This window comes from Rhinolophus hipposideros, assembly GCF_964194185.1.
Source record: "Rhinolophus hipposideros genome assembly, chromosome: 2".
NCBI classification, from domain to species: domain Eukaryota; kingdom Metazoa; phylum Chordata; class Mammalia; order Chiroptera; family Rhinolophidae; genus Rhinolophus; species Rhinolophus hipposideros.
In genome coordinates, this window is record NC_138048.1 from 62,101,285 (window position 1) to 62,121,051 (window position 19,767).

Here is a 19,767-nt window from a genome sequence, read left to right on the forward strand (position 1 = left end):
CTCTCTCGGACCCTCACACTTCACAACCTTCCTACACAGATGCCCACCTCACCCTGTTCAGGTTCTGACATCCTGCTCTGGGTCACCGAGGGAGACCCCAGCTGAGTGTGGACAAGTACCTTGCTCTACTCCACTTACTGGCTTCAGGACTGAATTATTCAGAAAGGGAAGGGAAGGAAAGAAAGACTTTTTAATTTTTAAAAGTTCAAGAGTACTTTTAGATCAGTGAAACTATTCTGTATGATACGACAATGGTGGATACATGTCATTACATATGTGTCAAAATGTATAGAATGTACAGCACCAGGAGTGAATCCTAATGCAAACTGTGGATTTGGGCGACAATGATGGGTCAGTGTAGGTTCATCAACTGTAACAAATGCGCCGCTCTGAAGGGGAGACTGTGCCTGTGTCAAGGCGGGGAGCATATGGAAAATTTGTACAACTTTCCCTCCATTTTGCTGTGAACCTAAAACTGCTATAAAAAATAAAGCCTATTTTTAAAAAGATGAGAATTTTACTTCTTGCAAGAAAATTACATCTCTATGATGTGTTCATTTATGTAGTACAAACGTGATTACTGAAAAATGGCTGTAGGCGTAACTTGACATTTTACACTACTAATTCCATAAGAAAACGTTTTCTAAAACTGCAAAATGAAGTGAAATAAAAAACTGAAGCTTATCCTGTCATAAATATTAAAACCATCACAAAATATCTATCAAACCAATGTTTGATAGGGGAGCATTCCTGGCGGCCCGATGGCTCAGTTGGTTAGAGCACAAGCTGTGAACAAAAGGGCTGCAGGGTCGATTCACAACTAGATTGAAGACAATGAGTGCTCACAGCAGCTCTCGCTGAGCCCAAGGGGGCCTCTGGCTGCCTGTTGTTCACAATCTTAGCTATGGAGGGTGCAGCTCACGGCCCATTTGGGAATCGAACTGGCGACGTTGGAGTTAGGAGCACAGCGCTCCAGCCACCTGAGCTACCGGGCCAGCAGGCCAGTGGGCTGGCCCCATTATATTCTTTCTAATGGGAGTATGTAACACTAATAAGTATTAATCTGGGGCAGGGATGTGGGGTGGTGAGTCGGGGCGAGGGGAGCAGGATTCACAGGGCAGGCAGAATATGGAGATGTAGATGAAACAAAATTAACCAACCTGAACCATGAAGGATGATTGCTGAAGCTGGGTATTGTGTACATAGGGGTTCATTATTCTCTTTCTCTATTCTTGTCTATGTTTGCAATTTTCCATAATAAATAGCTTAAAATATATGCTGCAAAATAAAAGAGAACATACAGCATCTTTTTTTTTTTTTTTTTAAAGTTCAAGGTTACGCCTTATAGTAGCAGCAGGAACACACAACTAATATCAGGACCAGCATCATAGGTGTCAGGAATGTCCAAAGAGTGCTCTACCATATTCTTGCTCCCAAAGGAGCTGCCTCAGCTATTCCAACCAAAAACTGCAGACACCACCACATCGTACAAATACTCCCGTGGACTTGCGGGCATCCAGGCCTGTAAGTCCAGTGAAGTGAAGCTATGGAGACAAGATTCCTTTCCACAAACCTTTCTGAGTATCACTATTGTGGACCTACTAACTGCATGGTAGCCCTGCGAGCAATCCCAGGATGAATCCCTTGTCCTGCAACTCGGATGCAACAGATGCTCCTTTCAAGGCAGAACTGGCCAGCACCCCAGGGGGTGGGAAGCAAAGAGCCATGGGAACCCGGAAGGAGAAAGGGGACATTATTTCAGGAGGAAGGGTTTACATAAACAAAGTTTCCTTGAGACAGACTATGCTGCTTCCCTTCTTCTTTTATCAGGAATTGCCCTAATTGCTGTTTACTTTTCTGACAGTCTACCTTGATTTGTAGCATGTTCTACAAGCTCAACTGCTCTTTGACTTGTGGGTAATTTTGCTTTTCCTATGCAGCTCATTGCATTTTGCTGCACAAAATTTGTTTATATTTTCACTGTCTCAGAAGCATAAAATCTCCAATGCTCAACAGGCTTTAGGGAATACAATGCCGAGAGAGAGAGAGAGAGAGAGAGAGAGAGAGAGAGAGAGAGAGAGAGAAGATAGATAATAGATAGATGATAGATAGTTGATGTCCAAATTCCTAGCATAACTTATCTAACCAAGATTTGTAAGATACTGTACAAAAATAAAGCTACTATTAATAAGGAGGGGAAAAAAGTTCAGGAAAGTTAAAAAGATTATGTGAATAATAATTTTTTTAAATTAAATTTATTGGGGTGACAATGGTTAGTAAAATTACATAGATTTCAAGTGTACAATTCTATATTACATCATCTATAAATCCCATTGTGTGCTCACCACCCGGAGTCAGTTCTCCTTCCATCACCATATATTTGGTGAATGAAAATATTGAGTGCAGAGAACTGTAGTGGTTCTTTACTGAATTAAAAATCAGAATGAATTAGGTTCTGATAATATAGTGACCACCATTTATTTTGTACCTATTGTATACAAAGCTTTGTATCAGGAGCGTTATCCATATTATCTCATTTAATGATATAGCTCTTCAGTGTAAATATTTCAGGTCCTGTATTACTACCTGAAAATAGAGAGACGATGTGCATGCAGATGTTCACTGTGGCATTTTTCATAATCGTGAAAATTCAGAAGCAACCCAAATGGCCAAAAGTAGGGATAAGTAGACTATTTTGTAGCCATAAAAATGTTAAATAATGAAAAACATAATAGCAATTGCAAAAAAGAAAAAGAGTTTTTGATATGAAGATGATGTTAAGTTTAGAAACAAATACAAAACAGCAAGGGTACCACAACTGTACAATGTAATTACATATAGTGTGTCCGTGAATGAAGATGAGAAAAGATACAAATGAAGGCATTGTGAACAAGGTCCCCCTCTACTTGCAAACGTACTGCACTGTTAATATATTGTCTTTACACTAAAAGTGTCTAGGACAGGACATCACGAAGCATAGGCTGATGTCAGAGAGGGGAGCATTTGGGAGGCAGCCATCAGGAGTTTGGCTGGTGTGAGCGGGACCTGTTTTCCACAGTGCCAGGGGAGAACCAGAGTGGAGGCTTAGAGGTTGTGTTGCGGTTAGTCTCTGTCAACTCTGCTAGGCTCGATTACCCATTATTCAATCAAACACGGATTCAGAGGTTGCTGTGAAGGTATTTGTGGATATGGTTCACAATCAGTTGACTTTCAAGGAGGTTACCTTGATAATGTGTGTGGACCTCATCCAATCAGTTGAAAGGCCTTAAGGACAAAACTGAGGTTTCCTGGAGAAGAAATTCTGCCTCAAGAATGCAGCATTAGCTCCTGCCTTAGAGTTTCCAGCCTGCCGACTGCATCCAGATTCCAGACTCACCAGACTTTACAATCATGTGAGTGAATTTCTTGAAATAACTCTCTCTCGCTCTCTCTCTCTCTCTCTATATATATATATATGTACATATATACATATATGTATATATATATTAATAATATACATATACTATATATTATATATACACACATAATACATATATAATATATACACATATATACATACACATACATATACCCATATGTATATGAGTTGATAACAGTTTGCACAAGCCTAAATGTTAAAACCACAATGCCAATTGTAGTAATTTTAAAATGAGTCCACAAATTCTTTAATACTCTCCCTCCAAAAAGGGGAGCCCCATTCCCCTGCCCTTGAGTGTGGGCTATGCTTAGTGAGCTGCTTCTAACAATGGCATGTGGTGGAAGTGATGGAGGGGGCCTTAGGAGCCAGGTCATAAAAGGCATGTGGGTTTCTCCCTCGGAGGACTTGCTCTGGGGAAGCCAGGCCTTATACGAGGACATTCACGCAGCTCTGAGAGGGGTCCACGTGGTGAGGAACGGAGGCCGCCGGCGTGTGCAGGACCTCCGTTCAGTCAGGTCTCAGTCAGGCCTTCAGAACCTCACAAATAAATAGAGCTGTGTTGCCTAAATGTATATGTCTAGCCTAGCCTAAACCATGAGCATGAGGAGCATAGGAAAAACATATTTAGCAAGGTATTAGTTATTTTTCATATAGGTTCATTATATTTTTCTTCAACCTTGAGACACTTTGTCAGCTAAAGTTAAAACAATAAGGCCAAGTTAATCCAAAAAAGAAAAGTGCAACCATCACACTGCAGAGAGTCCCAAAACGTCTGAAAATACAGGGAAAGCTGTGTATTAAAGTCGTGTATTAAAGCCCTTTCTAAGTTTTCTGCCAGTTCCCAGCAGTTGGGCATTTGTATTTTTATTCTTATGATCACCTCTGGCTCAGAACTCTTGCTTCCTTATTTTATCTTTTCCATACTGCATTGATCCAGCCCCTTCCTTGACTTCAAAAGACAAAAACAAAAGCAACAACAACAGAAGTAAGTGATGTTACTAAATATCTGAAATAAGTGGAGAGTTTTGTATCTCAGAAATGCAAATAACTTCAAATCATAAAACTTCGTTGTTTTAAATGTCTTTGGCCATCCCACCTTTGGAAAATTGGCACTGGTCTGCTTACCTCCTTCTCTGAAGTGTCCCAAACTCAGGACACATGTATCTCTTCTCCAGCCTTCCCTCTCCCGTGACATCCCAACTTGTCTTCTCACCATATTTGGCAAAGCCACATAGCCCTTTACTCTAGTCCTGAAGCCCCTCAACATCCTCCGTTCCCTGGTGGATTAATTCTCTTAATCTTTTCAATAACCTTATGCAAATTAGCATCCCATCTTATCCAGAGAAAAACTGTACTCTGAGAGGTTACAGAACTTGTCCTGAGGACACTGAGCTGGTAAGTGGTGGGCCAGGCAAGGCAGCCAACCCTGTATGGGCCCAGGGCTCAGGCTTTGGCCACAGGCTGTCTAGGAGGCCGGCTGCAGGGGAATGAGACGCTCAAGGATTTGCTTTGTGGACATGGAATCAAAACAAAGGGGGTGGCGCTGTGATTAGAACTTTGATGGCACCAGGCTCTAAATGCCTGATCCAGTCATTTTCACAGGATACAGTCTCCTATTAGCAGCTCTGGGATTTAAAGCAGCCTCCCCTGCTGGGATGGGCACTGTGGATTGACAGGCCCTCTTTTAGACAATTTGGATCAGCCAGACTTTAAAAAGTAGGAGGGTTGGGTACCTGTCATTTTGGCTGAGGCACCGTGACTAAATACAGTGGTTTCAGTCATAGGGATTCATAAATAGTGGCTCACTACAAATTAATATTAGGTTGGTGCAAAAGTAATTGCAGTTTTTGCTATTAACCTTTCAAACTGCAATTACTTTTGCACCAACCTAATAAAACAGCAAGGGTTGCAACAAATACTGATACTTATTGTAATGGCTAATATTTATAGGACTACCAGGAACTATGATGAGAGTTTTGCTTGTATTATTTAATATTCACCATAACCCTATAATATAAAGACAATTATTATCCCCATTTTACAGATCAGAAAACTGGGGCACTAAGAGGCCTAATTTGCCAACGTCACACAGCTATTAGATAACAGAATTCAGACTCAAATGCAGTCCTTTCTGACTCCAGAGTTGACACTCTAATTTACAAGGTAAAAACAAATTAGATCAGATTCACTGTCCCTCCCCCTCATTCCAGGTTCAGAACACTTCCCTAATGGGACAGAAGGTCACATGACCCTGAGTATGCACAGGGTCACGTACACGTATGAGGTGAGAATGTCACCCATCATGCGAATAACTGGAACAAAGTTGAGAACAGAGATTGGGAGAGATGTGAGAAGGCTGGGAACCTAGATACCTCAGTTCTTGCCCTATCTCTGCATGCACAGAGGTATCTGAACTTAAGCAAGATGCTTGACTTCTTTCTGCCTCAAGCTCCAGTTCTGTAAAATGGGAATAACTCAGCAGGAGCCACTTAACAGCTTGCAGAAGCATTTCTAACTGTTGGAAATGCTGTAGCATGGGTTGAAAAATATTTACTCTAATTTAGCGTTTCAAAGTTCTCTCTATATACAATAAAGCTGACATAATTTCCAAACCACCCATTTCTTTAACATAAAGAAAACAGAAACCTAGAATTACCGACAGGGCATGACCTATACATATCATTAGAATGGGCTCAAATTGCACAGTGATTTCTGCCTCCCCCCCCCCCCATGTGACTCCGCGGGGGACCACACAGCCTCAGGCTGCGCTCCAGCATGAGTGCTTTCTGTCGCCTGGTGCAGCAGAGACGGAGGGCTGAGGGTGGCCCTCTTGCAGCAATCATCTTGATGTTTGTGTTCACATGTGCTAGTGTGTGTGTCTTCAGAAGAGGCCCCAGGCTGCTGCCCCATCACTCCATCCATGAAATTGGATGGATCCATAGCCCTTACCAGTTTACAAAAAAATTGTTCAGTTTACACAGGACTTTGTCTCATTTAATCCTTCCAACTATCCAAAGAAGCAGGTGAGACTGTGTTATGCCCATTTTACGGGCAAGGACAATTTACTCAGGCGAGGCTGGCTTGCCCAAGATGCCACTAGGGGTAGAGCTGGACTAATCCCAGTGCATGACTTTTCCACTATACCATGTTTTTAATCATTAATTTAACAAACAACTATTCACTGAACACCCAGAGTGTCAGTCCGTGCCAGGTACTCCTACTCATCAGCTTGCTCTCCTGAGAAGCTTGTTTAAACCCCCCACCTCCCACCCCCTACCCCACACAATTAATGAGTTTTAAGTGATGGAATGAACAAACCTACGCCTATTGAGCAGGTCACACTAGGAGCTCGAACAGTGCAGTGTGACAGTTAAGAGCTGTGCTCTAGAGCCAGGCTGGCCTGAAGCACAGTCCTGCCACCCACTACGTCCACTCCATTTCCTCATCTATAAAATGGGGACAACAATTGTACCAGTTCATGGGGTGTTGAGGATTAAGTGAGTTAGTGCGGGTAAAATGCCTATTACACAGTAAGAGCTCAATAAATATTGTGATTATTTCCTTAGTCTTGAAAGGACACAAGGGGAGTTTTAAAAACAACAAAACGGGCCCCTTTAATCTGTTTCATGTCCCAAAGCTTTCATTCCATATTCCATTTCAGACTCTGGCCGGGAAAAAGGAGTCCTTCCTTGTTTGGGCAGAGCTGGCAGCCCCTTGCTGAGAGTGCAGACAATCCCTTAGTCTCACCTCCACTGCCACCGCCACCTGCTGACCCCATGCCCTCAGGGCTGCATCCTGGTCAGGTCTTCTTGCTGATTTCTCAGTTTCTGCTCTCTCCTTCTCCGATGTCATTCTCTGCTTTTTCTCAATTTCCCCAAAATACACATTTCTCAAGCATTTTTATTGAGCACCTATTTATGTGTCAGACACTAAAATGGATGCTGTGATGAGCTGCCCAGACCGCTTTTCAAGAGTGGAAGATTTGCTGCTCAGGGTGCTCAGGGCAGAAAGTCCTCAGCTGTCAGCCCTTTCGGGGGATTTGCCTCAGCGGAGAAAACTTCCTCTCCTAACTTCACACCTCCTTCTGGTAACAGCCTGATCTACTCAGCAGAAGAAAGGCCTGATCCATGGCCTCAACTCAGGACAACTCTGCAGGGTACCCGGCTCCAGAATGTGGGGCTGAGACCTTCATTGCCACTCAACTTCTCCCTCTGCTCAATTCTGGTGTTGGTTCTTGGAGCAGCTCCTAATCAACACCCTTTCTGCTGATTTCCTCTTCAAGCTGCTTCCCAGGGAACCCAACCAGGCACAGAAGATGAAAACATGAGCAAAACGTGTCCTTCCAGGGCATCGAGGAAAAGTGGGATCTACAACTTTAATAATGGCAAGCAACTTACAATGGGGAGGCACAAAGTGCAATGAAGCCCACTTGGAGAGGGTCAGGGCTGAGGGGAGTCCATCACTCCAGGTTCAGGAACCCCTAGGGGCCCTTTAGCCAGATGGTGGACCCAGCTGGCTGGCCCGCTGAGCTTTCCCACAGGCTCCAACATTCAGTCTGCATGCTCAGGCCGGTGCAGTTGTGGGCTGATGGCAGGGGGGGGGGTGCTGTTTTTTGGACCCATGCCTAGGCAATGGTTCTCACTAGGATGCTACATTCTAAAATGACAAACCAGGCTGGGACATGGCCAGCAAGAGTAAATGGCCCTTCTCTCCTACTCTGTGCTAAAATTTGCCAGGCAAAGTGAGAACTTGGTAAAATGTTGTCTATGTCCAACAAATCTCCAGACAGTAGTTACACACTGAAATAAACAATTCTGACATCTTTGAGTGCCTTGTAGATTGGTGTAGAGGGACCCGTGACCCCTCTGCACCCCTGCACTCTTGCCTCCCAGGGGGGACCAGCCAAATTGCGTGAGGACAGCAGAAGCCAGGGAGGCCAGCATTTCCATGCAGACCCTGCAGACTGAGGCCCTCCAACCTGGCCAGCTCATTGGCTTTAAGGCCTAACACTGGCAGGGCAGCTCCAGCGTCAGTAGCTGTGTGGCAGGACCAGGTTTGGGTTAGACAGGCTCTCCATAGCACCAAACGGGGGGCTGCTCTCATGGGCAGTCCGCTGGGTTTGAGGGTGGCCTCCCACCCTGGAGTGTCAGATTCCTCTCTCCTCTCTGCCCTGTGCTTTCTAGAATGGAGCTGGAATTGTCTACGTTTTCCCTCAAGATAACCATCTTCTGCCAACTCCCCTCTAATCTCCAACAAAAATTCACCTTACACACTTATTGTAGGGTCTTTCTCAGCTGCTGCAATTAATTCACCCCAACTTTCTGAAGGCCTGCAATGTAGGCTTGTATTGTCATTTATACAGGCCCTTCCCATTTTGTTAATTGAATCATGAAACTGGGAGCCAACCTGGAAGCCACTTAGTGCTGCCTCCTGAAAAGAGCCCTTCTCTAGAACCTGGCAGGACTACACTCCCAGAGTCTGGGAACTCACTCTCAGAAGGCAGCATGAGCTATCAGAAAAGTTTTCCTTCCGTTTAGCCCAAATTGGTCTACCTTTGGAGTCAGAGAAAATTCACTCCTTTTCCTATGACAGTCCTTCAAATGAGACTGGTCTCACAAGAATCACTTTCTCAGTGCATTTATGTATTATGTGCTTGTCAGCCAATCCTCACCACAATCCTATGAAGAAACCGAGTAGGAGGTGTTTCAAAAGGTTACATAGCTAATGCTGGTGACCCTTCTATTACCAGTAACGGAGCTGGGACTTGATCTTAGACCCAACTCCAACTCCAGTGGTCTTCGTACAGAAAGCCATCTACCTCCAAAAGAAGCAGATTGTGTTCCAGAACCCTTCGGCTACACTCCAACACTCTAAGGAGTTGGGAGAACTCATATTGGGATTCACAAGCTTGGGAGGGGTGAAGATGCTGAGAATCCGGCAAATAGGCAGGCACAGACCCTACACCAGATGGCTCCCAACGGGCCTACCCGCAGGTCTGAGGTTGCCGTGATGGAGGCTGAGAAGGCTCTCGGGAGTGTGAGCATGCACCTGGCCACAGAAATGACTCGAGGAGCACCTCAGACTTCTGAAAAGGAGTGAGGGAGACGGAGAAGGCAGGCTACTCAGTGCCCTCCTGCAGGCTTCATCCATCCATCACAGCCTGCTCTGTGGTAAATCAATAGAGCCTTCCTGTCTTTATTCTCCTTCACTCCAAAATATGTATCTCCCTCCCAGCTACCAACCGCGTTTCCCTGAAAATAAGACCTAGCTGGACCATCAGCTCTAATGCGTCTTTTGGAGCAAAAATTAACATATAAGACCCGGTCTTATTTTAATATAAGACCGGGTCTTATATAATAAATATAACATAACTAATATATAATATGTAATATAAGACCGGGTCTTATATTAATTTTCGCTCCTAAAGACGCATTAGAGCTGATGGACCAGCTAAGTGTTATTTTTGGGGAAACACGGTATACCACAATAACTTTAGCAGCTGAGTTAAGATTCCTCAGTTGAGCTTTGTGACTACAATTCTCCATAAAGCCAGCAAGTTCCTTCTGTTGACTCTGGTTTCTCCACTGTCACTGAGAACAAAGCAATGTCTCTATTTTAGTGTCTTCTGCATAGAAATTACATATACCGTGTTTCTCTGAAAATAAGACCTAACCAGAAAATAAGCCCTAGCATGATTTTTCAGGATGACATCTCCTGAACATAAGCTCTAAAGTGTCTTCTGGAGCAAAATTAATAATATAAGACCCGGTCTTATTTTGGGGGAAACACGGTAGCAGCTGAGTCTTCAAGAAACAGTATTTATAAATCATACTACCTCTGTTAGAATCCCCACTTACAAACTGCTTAATTTGAAAACAAAGTGCTCTGTTTCTTCCCATGAGACCCCATTCTCAATTCCCTACTTCCCAAGCCCCTCCTACATGGTTGGAGGAAAAATAAAGTAAAGTCACACCAGCAAAGTGGGGACAAAGAGTTTCTCGGTTTCTCTTCAGCCTCATCTGAGGGTCCAGATCCGAGAAGCAGGGTGAGCCTGGGCCAGAGAGTACTGGAGAAAGCAGCTGGCAACCACGTCGAAGGCTGCCAGATTACACAATGAGTTCACTCTCTCAAGCAGTGAGGCAGAGATGGCAGAAACCAAGATCTCTTCAGCTGAGGCTGGGGCCGAGCCCGGGCTCCCGGGAACAGCACCACAGTGATGTCACGCAGTGCCCTTCATTCCATCAGCTCAGCCCACTGCAGGGTCAGGCAGGTGACCTCCAAGCGCCAGCGGCTTTAATGTCTCCTTCCAGGGACAAGGCTGGTGATGCTATAGCTTCCTCCGTGTGACTGACACAAGTGTCACAGGAAAACACCAAATCAGAGAGCCCACACCCCTTAACACACTGCAGCCCTGCCAGGAACAGCAGAGATGAGGCAAGGAGATTTAATTTACACAGCAGCCACTTGGGGCCCAGTCAGAGCTGGGGCAGTGGGGGGATCTATCACCCCAGAAGGCACCCCCACCCCTTCCGCTTGGAAGACCAGCCCTCACAGGTCCTTAGATGGGACTCCTCGGATTGTGCAGAGGGTGCTCCAGTCAAAAGCAGAGAATTGGGAATGAGGCTGTCCCCAAAGTCAGGTGAAGTCCATGGCCCAGAGACGGCCGCCCACGTGGCAGACCAGGGGCCTGAGAGATTAGTCCGTGTCCTGGCACAGTCCTCAGCCCAGGGGCCCTATAGGAAGCCCTCCCGGCGGAACTGTTCCTGGAGAAGGGCGCGGTACTGGTCAAAGCCCCCTTCCACCCGGGTGACGCCGCCTCCTTCACACACCCACAACTCCTGGCACACCAGCCGGATGAAGCGCTCATCGTGGGACACCAGAATCACGCCACCCTGAAAGATAGGAGACCAAAGGCACTCAGGGGGGCCCTAAGGAGTGCTGAGGTCTGCGGGGCAGTGGGCAGTGTGAAGGCACATTTACCCTGAAATTGTTGAGAGCACGGCCCAGAGCCTCAATCGTCTCCATATCCAGGTGGTTTGTGGGTTCATCCAGAATGTAGAAGTTGGGGCTGGAAGGCAGAACCCAGGAAGGGGGTCAGTTATGGGGGGGTGAAAGAAAATGAACTCCTCTGTTACAAAATAAGAAAATAGTTTTCTACTAGGTAAGAGAGGGAAAAGGGAAGGCAAGAGCTTCAGAAAATGAGGCCTCACCAGGGCATGGTCATCTGAGCAAAGGCTACACGACTCTTCTGGCCCCCGGACAAGCTGGCAACAGGGCGCACGGCCAATTCCCCAGAGATGCCGTAGCGGCCCAGCTGGTGACGATACTCCTCCTCAGGCCGTCCTGGAAGACGCCGACCCCATCATGGCCCAGCTCCCTCCCTTCACCCTCTCCCTGCCCCACTTAAACTGGGGGTGGGGGGGCTGCTCAGCCCCTCCCCAAGCTAGGTCTGCCTTAGGCGTCAGCCCTGGCCCTCCTTCCTCAACTCAAACCCCTCACACACCAGGAAACTTGCGCGCCAGCAGCTCCACGGCGCTGACATTCAGGTCCAGCTGCTCCACGTGGTGCTGGCTGAAATAGCCAATCTTCAGATTCCTGTGGGCAGACGGGAACGTGGAAGGGGGATGGAGGGCAGCGAGCAGAAAGGAGAGGGGCTACAGCGTACAACTAGTTGGGGAGTGGAGGTGTGGGCCCTACCTGTGAGCATGTCTGATGCCTCGAACAGGTGTCAAGTCCCCCATAAGCAGCTTCAGCATGGTCGACTTGCCAGCTCCATTCTCCCCAACCTATAAGAAGAAACACGCGAACTTTAAGGAGCATTCGTATGTGGGGCACAGAGATGAGAATTGGTCTTGGGTGGTCCCAGTGACTTCCAACAACTAAAAAATATTTTTAAGGAACTGAAGAGAAAAATGAAGGAAGTAGTAAAGACATAAAGAGAACCTAAAACCCGAGTATCTACTAAGTGCTGGGAATTTAATTCTCCCAATAACCAAGCGGGGTAGATGTTATCTCCACTTTAAAGAGGAGAAAACTGCTTAGTAACCAAGCTAGGAAATGGCAGAGTCAGGATCTGAAGTCTGACCCTGAAGCCCAGGCTCTTCCAAGTTCCATGGTTTGAGAAAACTCAGAGCTGAGACCACGAAGATAAAATACTGCTCTAAGTATTCATAAAGTACCACATGCCAGGCTTTGCGTCTCTGCAGGGCAGCCCTGTGGGGCTGGAGGACGGCGACCGTGTAAGTACAGCAAAGTCCTTGGCTCAGGCTGACGCCTGTTCCTGTGGACCTCTTCCCTCTGTAGCCCGAGGACCTGGGCCCATCCACAGCACATATTTGGGGTGGGAGAGACCAGGGAACAAACAGCAGCCATACCACACAGATGCGGGACTCGAGATCAGCAGAGACAGATAGACGGCTGAAGATGACGTGCTTAGGATCATAGTAGAAATCCACCTCGTCCAGTTGCAGAATTGGCGGTGAGAACTTCTCAAACCCATCGGGGAACCTGCAGGAGATGGAGGTGAAGAGCTCCAGGTGACCAGAAATAAGAGCTTCCCCACCAGCCCCTCTGGCCCGGCACTCACTTCATCACTACCTCCAACTCCTTGTCCACGGGTTTCAGCTCTGGTCTGAGGAGAAAAGGGGCGCTCTAGATATATGATTTTAAAAAATAACGTTGTTCTTATTGCACAAGTAATACAGTTCATAGAAAACTTAGAAAAGCTTGTTCTCCCACCACTCAGACAACATTCTTGTTTTAGAGTCAGTGAACAATGGCAGATAAAAGATGACGGTAGTCCCATTAAGATTATACTGGAGCAGAAAAATTCCAATCCCCTAGTGACATCATAGCCATCAAAGTGTTGTAGTGCAACGCATTACTCATATGTTTGTGGTGACGCTGGTGTACACAAACCTACTGTGCTGCCAGTCGTGTAAAGGTATAATTATGTACAGCACATGCTTGATAACGATGATAAATAACTACATTACTGATTATGCATTTACTGTACTATACTTTTTATTATTTTAGAATGCACTCTTTCTACTCATAAATAAAGTTAGCTGTGAAACAGTGTGCTGTGATGCCGGCAGCAGCCTCATGCATCTCATGTTTACCACTTCTCTTGATGGCATCATTTCCTCTTGTGCTTGATTTCATCTCATGTTGTTTTATAAATTCAGTGGAGCCTAAGCGCACAGTGTTTATAAAGCCACAGCAGTGTACAGTCATGTCCTCGGCCTTCACATTCGCTCCCCACTCACTCACTGACTCACCCAGAGCAGCTTCCGGTCCTGCCAGCTCCATTCATGGTAAGCGTACCATTTTTCATCTTTTGTGCTATATTTTTATTGTACCTTTTCTATGTTTTGATATGTTTTGATACACAAATACCATTGGGTTACAATTGCCTACAGTATTCCGTACAGTAACATGCTGTACAGGCTTGTGGCCTGGGAGCAACAGGCTGTACCACACGGCCTAGGTGTGCAGTGGGCTGTACCACCTAGGTGTGTGTCAGTGCCCTCTATGATGTTTGTGCATGACAAAACCGCCTAATGACGCATTTCTCAGAACGCTGTTAAGCAGCGCATGACTATATGTTCTTCTAGTTCACTATACGCTGAAAAAATAGGATTACGCTTTTTGTAGTTAACGTATTGTGATGTATGTTTCAATGTCACAAAATCTTAAGCCTTATGATTTTAGGCTCCCCTTACACCAGCACTTCTAGAAATGTTTCTTCAAGATTAAACCTTCCATGCCCACCATCCTTAGTCATAAAGGAATGCAAATCAAAACCACAATGATGGATCATGTCACACTCACTAGGATGGCTAAAATTATTATTTTTTACGGAGGGCGCAGCTCATAATGGCCCATGCGGGGATTGAACTGGCAACCCTGGTGCTACCAGCACCATGCTCTAACCAACTGAGTTAAGTAGCCAGCCCCTAGGATTGCTAAAATTAAGAGAGATAATAAATGTGGATAAGGGTGTGAAGAAATTGAAACCCTCATACAGTGCTGGTAAGAATGTAAAATGGTGCAGCTGCTATAGAAAACATTTTGTAATTCTTCAAAAAGTAAAACATAGAATTACCATGTAATCCAGCAATCCACTTCTAGGTATACACCCAAGAGAACAGAAAACATGTTCACACGAAAACTTGCATACGAATGTTCACAGCAGCATTATTCATTAAGAGCCAAAAAGGAAAAACAATCTAAATGTCCATCAACTGATGAATCAATAAACAAAATATGGTGTATCCATACAACGGCACATTATCTGGCCGTAAAAAGGAATGAAGTACTGGTATGTGCTACAACATGGTTGAACCTCAAAAACACTATGCTAAGCTAAAAACACAAAGGTCATGTTTTATGATTCCATTGATATGAAATGCTCAGCATAAGCAAATACATACTGACAGCAAATAGATTAGTGGTTGTCTAGGCCTGGGGACAAGATTAACTTTTTGAGAACACTATAGAATACTCTTCTTTCCTGCAGGGGAGGGAGTGAAAGTTGGTTTCTAGAAAAGGGGAAGCCTAGAATGAGAGGGCAAGGGGTGGCCTATAAAACGAGGCAGGAATTAGGAGAACAGGACTCGGCCTGGTCGACAACACTGTACTCACAGCTTCTCCAACATCTTGAGTTTGCTCTGTACTTGAGAGGCTCTGTTGGCATTGTAGCGAAACCGGTCAATGAAAACCTGCAGGGGGATGAGTGCAGGCACTGGTCAGGCCCCTTCACTCCCTGCCACTCTATTGCCCACGGAATGGGGCCCCCAGCCCTGCCTGCTCCCACACCTGGATATGCTGACGATACTGCTGTTGAGCCTCATATTCACGCTGCTGGTTGAGGAGCCGCTCCTGCTTGCACTTGATGAAGGTCTCAAAGTCTCCCCGGTAACCATCTAGCCGCTGGCTGTGCAGGTGGATGATGTCTGTGGCTATGGCATTCAGGAAGTTTCGGTCGTGGGAGACGACCAGGATTGTGGAGGGCCATGTCTGAGGGGGTCACAGGACGGCAGGCCCAGTTTGGGAGGGCAGTCAGTTCCCAGCCCCCCAAGTGTCTTGGAGGCAGACTTCCTCTAGACTTACTCCAGCACCTGCAGGCACTCACCTGCAGGTAATTCTCCAGCCACAGGATGGCCCTTACATCCAGCATGTTTGTGGGTTCTGGAAAAGTGGGGGAAGACACATTTGGGTTTGAAAGGCTAAAGAACCAGGAACTTGGGTGCGGCTACCCTTCCACACCCTAAAGTCCCAGGGTGCCCCATTTGAAACTCACCATCTAACAGCAGAAGATCTGGCCTATGGAAAAGAAGAATGCAAGGCTTGAGATTTCAGGTCAGCAGCTCATGGCTACCTCCCAGGAGCCAGGGCCCACTCCCCATAGTGTACCCACACACAGGCCCAGGAGACTCACCTAGCAAACAGGGCCCGGGCGAGGGCTAGTCTCATCCTCCAGCCACCTGAGAACTCCCTAAAGACAGACAGAGCTGCATCAGAGGTGGGTGCTCACCAGGGCAGGCAGGTGAGCCAACAGTGTTCACAGACAAAAACGGCAAGGGCCACTCACTCACCGCGTGGGCTGCTGCTGCATTTTAGGGGTGAAGCCAAGCCCAGCAAGAATGACTGATGCTCTAGGAGTGAAGAAGTTGAAGAATCCAGTTATAACAGGAATCAGAGGAAAAGGTGAAATGTGAAGGAAGAAAGGGGGAATTTCAAATACCTGGCAGGCGCCTTGTCAGCCTCAATCTCTTCCAGTTTGGCATAGATTTCTGCCAGCTGTGCCGCTTCTGAGCCCTCGGCCCTGGGGTGGGGATGGGGGGAAGAGAAATCAGCCTGAATGGGGGCAATCCAAGAGGACGCACCCTATGCAGTTGGAAAGCAGGCAACTGACGGCCTTGTTGCTGGGACAGGAATAGAGCAGAGGGAGGACTTGCTCACAGCAGTGAGGGCCGTCGGTATTGCGGAAGGAACAAGGGTTGGAGAGCCTCAGTGCTAAGTTCTAAGCTGTGCTGCATCCTGGGATGGGCCTGCAAATTTCAGATTGTGAGACTATGGCAGGCACTCTGTGAAGGATAGCTGTGCCTCATACTCACGCTGCTCTTTATTCCCCAGCCCAAAGCCCTCACCTGCCAGCAGCAATCTGGGCACTGAGCTCCCGCTCCCGCCGCAGAAGGTCTTCTCGCACAGTGTCACTCTCCAACACACTCTGCAGGGCAGGGGTGTCATCTCCAGCAACCTCCTGCTCCACGTGCAGCAGGGAAATATGGGCTGGAACCCGCAGGCTGCGGGTGGCCAGCATCTTCAGCAGTGTCGTCTTCCCTAGCCCGTTCCGACCCACCAGCCCATAGCGGCGGCCCCAGGCCAGGTTCACATCTGCACCAGTCAGCAGTACCCTGCAGGGGGAGCAGAAAGACAAAGGGTGCTCTAGACGTAGGTGTACAGCAAGTCTCACAGAAACCTAACATTATTTTTAGCCCCATTTCATCTCTCCAAATTCTCCCTTAATTGGAAAAACAAAAACATCACACATACCCCCCCTGTCACTTCCTCACCTATCGCCAAAAGACACATCAAAGTTCTCAATTCGCACATCGTACGATTTGTTCTTGCCTGATGACTCCAACCGACTCTCTTTTCTGCTGCCTGCCTGGCTGGCTGACGCCTCTTCCAAGACTCTTTTAAGGAAGAAATGGATGGCTTTTAGCACTCCCAACCACCCTTCCATCCCTGTAGAGGCGGCTCTACTCTCTTCTCAACGCTGCTTGTTAAACTTACAGAGGGTTGCTGGTCTTGAGTGTGTCCTTCTCTGAGCGTTTCTCCTGCTTTGCCTTCAGTCGAGCCTCAGCCTTCTCTAACTTCTTTGCATTCACTGTCTAAGGGTCCAAACACAACCATTTCACCCTAAGGTGTAGGTCCAAGTTAACCCTCTCAATTCTGTTCATCATGACCAGAATTAAAGACTCAGGGAAAGACAAGGAGAAATCCTCCAGACAAATATTCCCGTATTTAAAGACAGTCAACTCCTACCCCAACCACAGACACAGCCCTTTCCCTTTCTTCCTCCTCCTCACCGAGGATTGTTCCCTCTTTAGCAGTCCTGGGAGGTTGGTGCCACAGTCTGTAAGCGATAAGAAAAGCAGTCACCTTCTTCCTGAGGGAAGGGAAACTAGCATTTTGAGTAACTAATATGAACCAGACATAGACATTTTCCTGAAAGCCTTACAGTATTAAGACAGATAGCTATCCTCCTCCCTGCACTTAAATAAAAAAGGTATCTCACAGATTAAGGATATAGAGACGAGGGCAGATAAGCAACTCTTACAAGAGCATGCAATTGGTTAGCAAGTCACAAAACTGGGGGGGGAGGGTGAATCTAAGTTTGTCCAGCTCCAAGGCCCATATGCTTCCTACGATGGCCGGGAGCTTGGCGCACCCTCCAACGCTACTCCCTTCATCAATGGGCTCTGCTGCCTTTAGTAAAGACAGTCAGTGACTTCTCCAATGTTGGCCTATGTGACAGTGGTACCAGGAGTCCTGGGTTCCAGGGGTCGGGTGGCTGGGGGCTGGAGGCTGAGCAAAAGGGGAGGGTAGCTAGTTCCATCTCCCCTGTCTCTCACCGTAGTTCTCCGTTATTTTTGACAGCTGGATGGGGGCGTCTAGCAGCACCTGGCTGTTTCCCTGGCTCTGTGGCTCAGCCCTTGACGGCGGGGACAGAAAGCGCAGGGTTAGAAGTGGAGGAAAAGCTCTATGACCATCAGCCCTTCCTCCCTCGCCTTCTGTCTCCTGACCTGACCCCGCCCGCCGCCCTCACACACCGCCGGGCCCTGGGACGTACAGGCGCAGAGTGTTGTACATGCGCTGACACACTGCTCTGATGCCCGCGTCATCCTTGCTGTCCCCGGACACTTCTTGCAACAGTTCTCCCACGGCGTCCACCAGGTCATCCACAGATTCAAAGTCCGCGCTGCCGCTGTGCAAGACGCCTGGGCCAGGCGTAGCAGGACGAGAAGACACCGGGTCGGGCGGACAGACACGCAGTGTTAGCCCCCGAACCGCGGCCCCAGCCCCGGCTCCAGACCCAATCGGCCCGAGGAACAAGAGGTCACGCAGAGGAGAGGCCTAGGAGCGGCCTCCGGCACTGCCCTCTCTTAGTCTTTACCCCCGACATCCACTTTGGCCTCCCCAGCGGTTTGATTCGGTTCCGCTCACCCGTCACGTAGTCGAAGACCTGTCCGTCAATTTCGGGGAACTCGCTCCGCAAGATTTCAGCGCACGTCGCCATGTTCCAGTCGGGCTCCCGTCCGCGCAGTCGCGGTGAGACCTCGGCCAAGGCCCGCCCCTTACCCTTCCCGAAAGCCCGCCCCACCTGCCAAAGCGCATGCGTAGTGATGACGTAAGAAAGGCGCGGAGTGCGCGCAAGCGGGTGGGCGGGATGGAAGGGGCTGAAGAAACCGTGGGCAGGCGCCAGTCTACGCCCTAGCAGCTCTCTGCGCTTGCGCAACGCTTTTTCCGCTGAAAAATTACCCTCCTATGCGGGGTCTCACTGCCTTCTGGGAGGTAGAGATCAAGAAGGGGGCGGGGCGTGGTACACGGGAGCCGGGGGTTTATCGGGGTAGGACACGCTGCAAGGTCTGGAGGGTGGGAACCAACCAAGAGACCGGTGGTTGATAAAGCACAGTGGGCTTGCTTTTGTGTGCCATGGGGAGAATGTCTGAGCTTGAATTAGAGCAATGAGCAAACATTTTCTTATTAAACTTGGCAAGAGTTGAAGTGAAAAATGGGACATGTTAGTCCACGTTTATGGGGATAATGCCATGGAGAAAACAGCAGTGTACAAACGGATTAAACATTTTTCTGAGGGACGAGAATGTATCACTGATAAGAGATCAGGACAGCCAGTAACAAGCAGAACTGACGAAAACGCTGCAAAAATTCATCGAATTGTGCATCAAAATCATCGGCTGACTGTGAGAAGTGTAGCAGACCACGTAAACATCCATAGAGAAACAGTCAGGAAAATCTTAACTGAAAATCTTGGCATGAGAGGTGTGTAAAAATGGTTCCATAGTGGCTCACCAATGAACAAGAGCAAAGGAGACTCAAAGTTTGCCAAGACCTTTTGGAGAGGCAAGAGGATGTTTTGGGCCGTGTTATCACTGGTGATGAAACATGGCTGTACCAATACGACCCTGAAACAAAGCGTCAAAGTGCACAATGGAAGTCAGCCAATGCTCTACAACCAAAAATGTTCTGTCAGTCCAAATCAAGTGTCAAAACAATGTTGTTAACCTTTTTTGATATCAGAGCGATTATTCATTATG

The 19,767-nt window shown here is 47.3% G+C and overlaps 1 protein-coding gene across 1 annotated transcript; it reads right to left on the reverse strand.

The window, feature by feature from the left end:
* Positions 1-10,846: 10,846 nt before the first annotated feature.
* On the reverse strand, positions 10,847-18,781 carry ABCF3 (ATP binding cassette subfamily F member 3). Its single transcript, XM_081066977.1, has 21 exons — positions 18,656-18,781; positions 18,282-18,429; positions 18,064-18,143; positions 17,518-17,564; positions 17,222-17,319; positions 16,999-17,121; positions 16,573-16,839; positions 16,167-16,247; positions 16,018-16,077; positions 15,861-15,917; positions 15,723-15,745; positions 15,555-15,610; positions 15,239-15,439; positions 15,065-15,141; positions 13,005-13,049; positions 12,793-12,925; positions 12,116-12,204; positions 11,922-12,013; positions 11,629-11,761; positions 11,399-11,486; positions 10,847-11,310 (listed from the first exon to the last, which is right to left on the reverse strand). Exons 1-21 carry the CDS (start codon positions 18,726-18,728, stop codon positions 11,152-11,154), a joined length of 2,130 nt encoding a protein of 709 aa, XP_080923103.1. The 5' UTR covers positions 18,729-18,781; the 3' UTR covers positions 10,847-11,151.
* Between the last annotated feature and the right edge of the window lie 986 nt (positions 18,782-19,767).

Coding starts and splice junctions, on each gene's coding strand:
- ABCF3 (XM_081066977.1), bottom strand. CDS start 18,728: ATGGCGACGTGCGCTGAAATCTTGCGGAGCGAGTTCCCCGAAATTGAC. Junction 17,320..17,517: donor TAAAGAGGGAACAATCCTCG/GTGAGGAGGAGG, acceptor TTGGACCCTTAG/ACAGTGAATGCAAAGAAGTT. Junction 12,014..12,115: donor GGCATCAGACATGCTCACAG/GTAGGGCCCACA, acceptor GTCTGCCCACAG/GAATCTGAAGATTGGCTATT.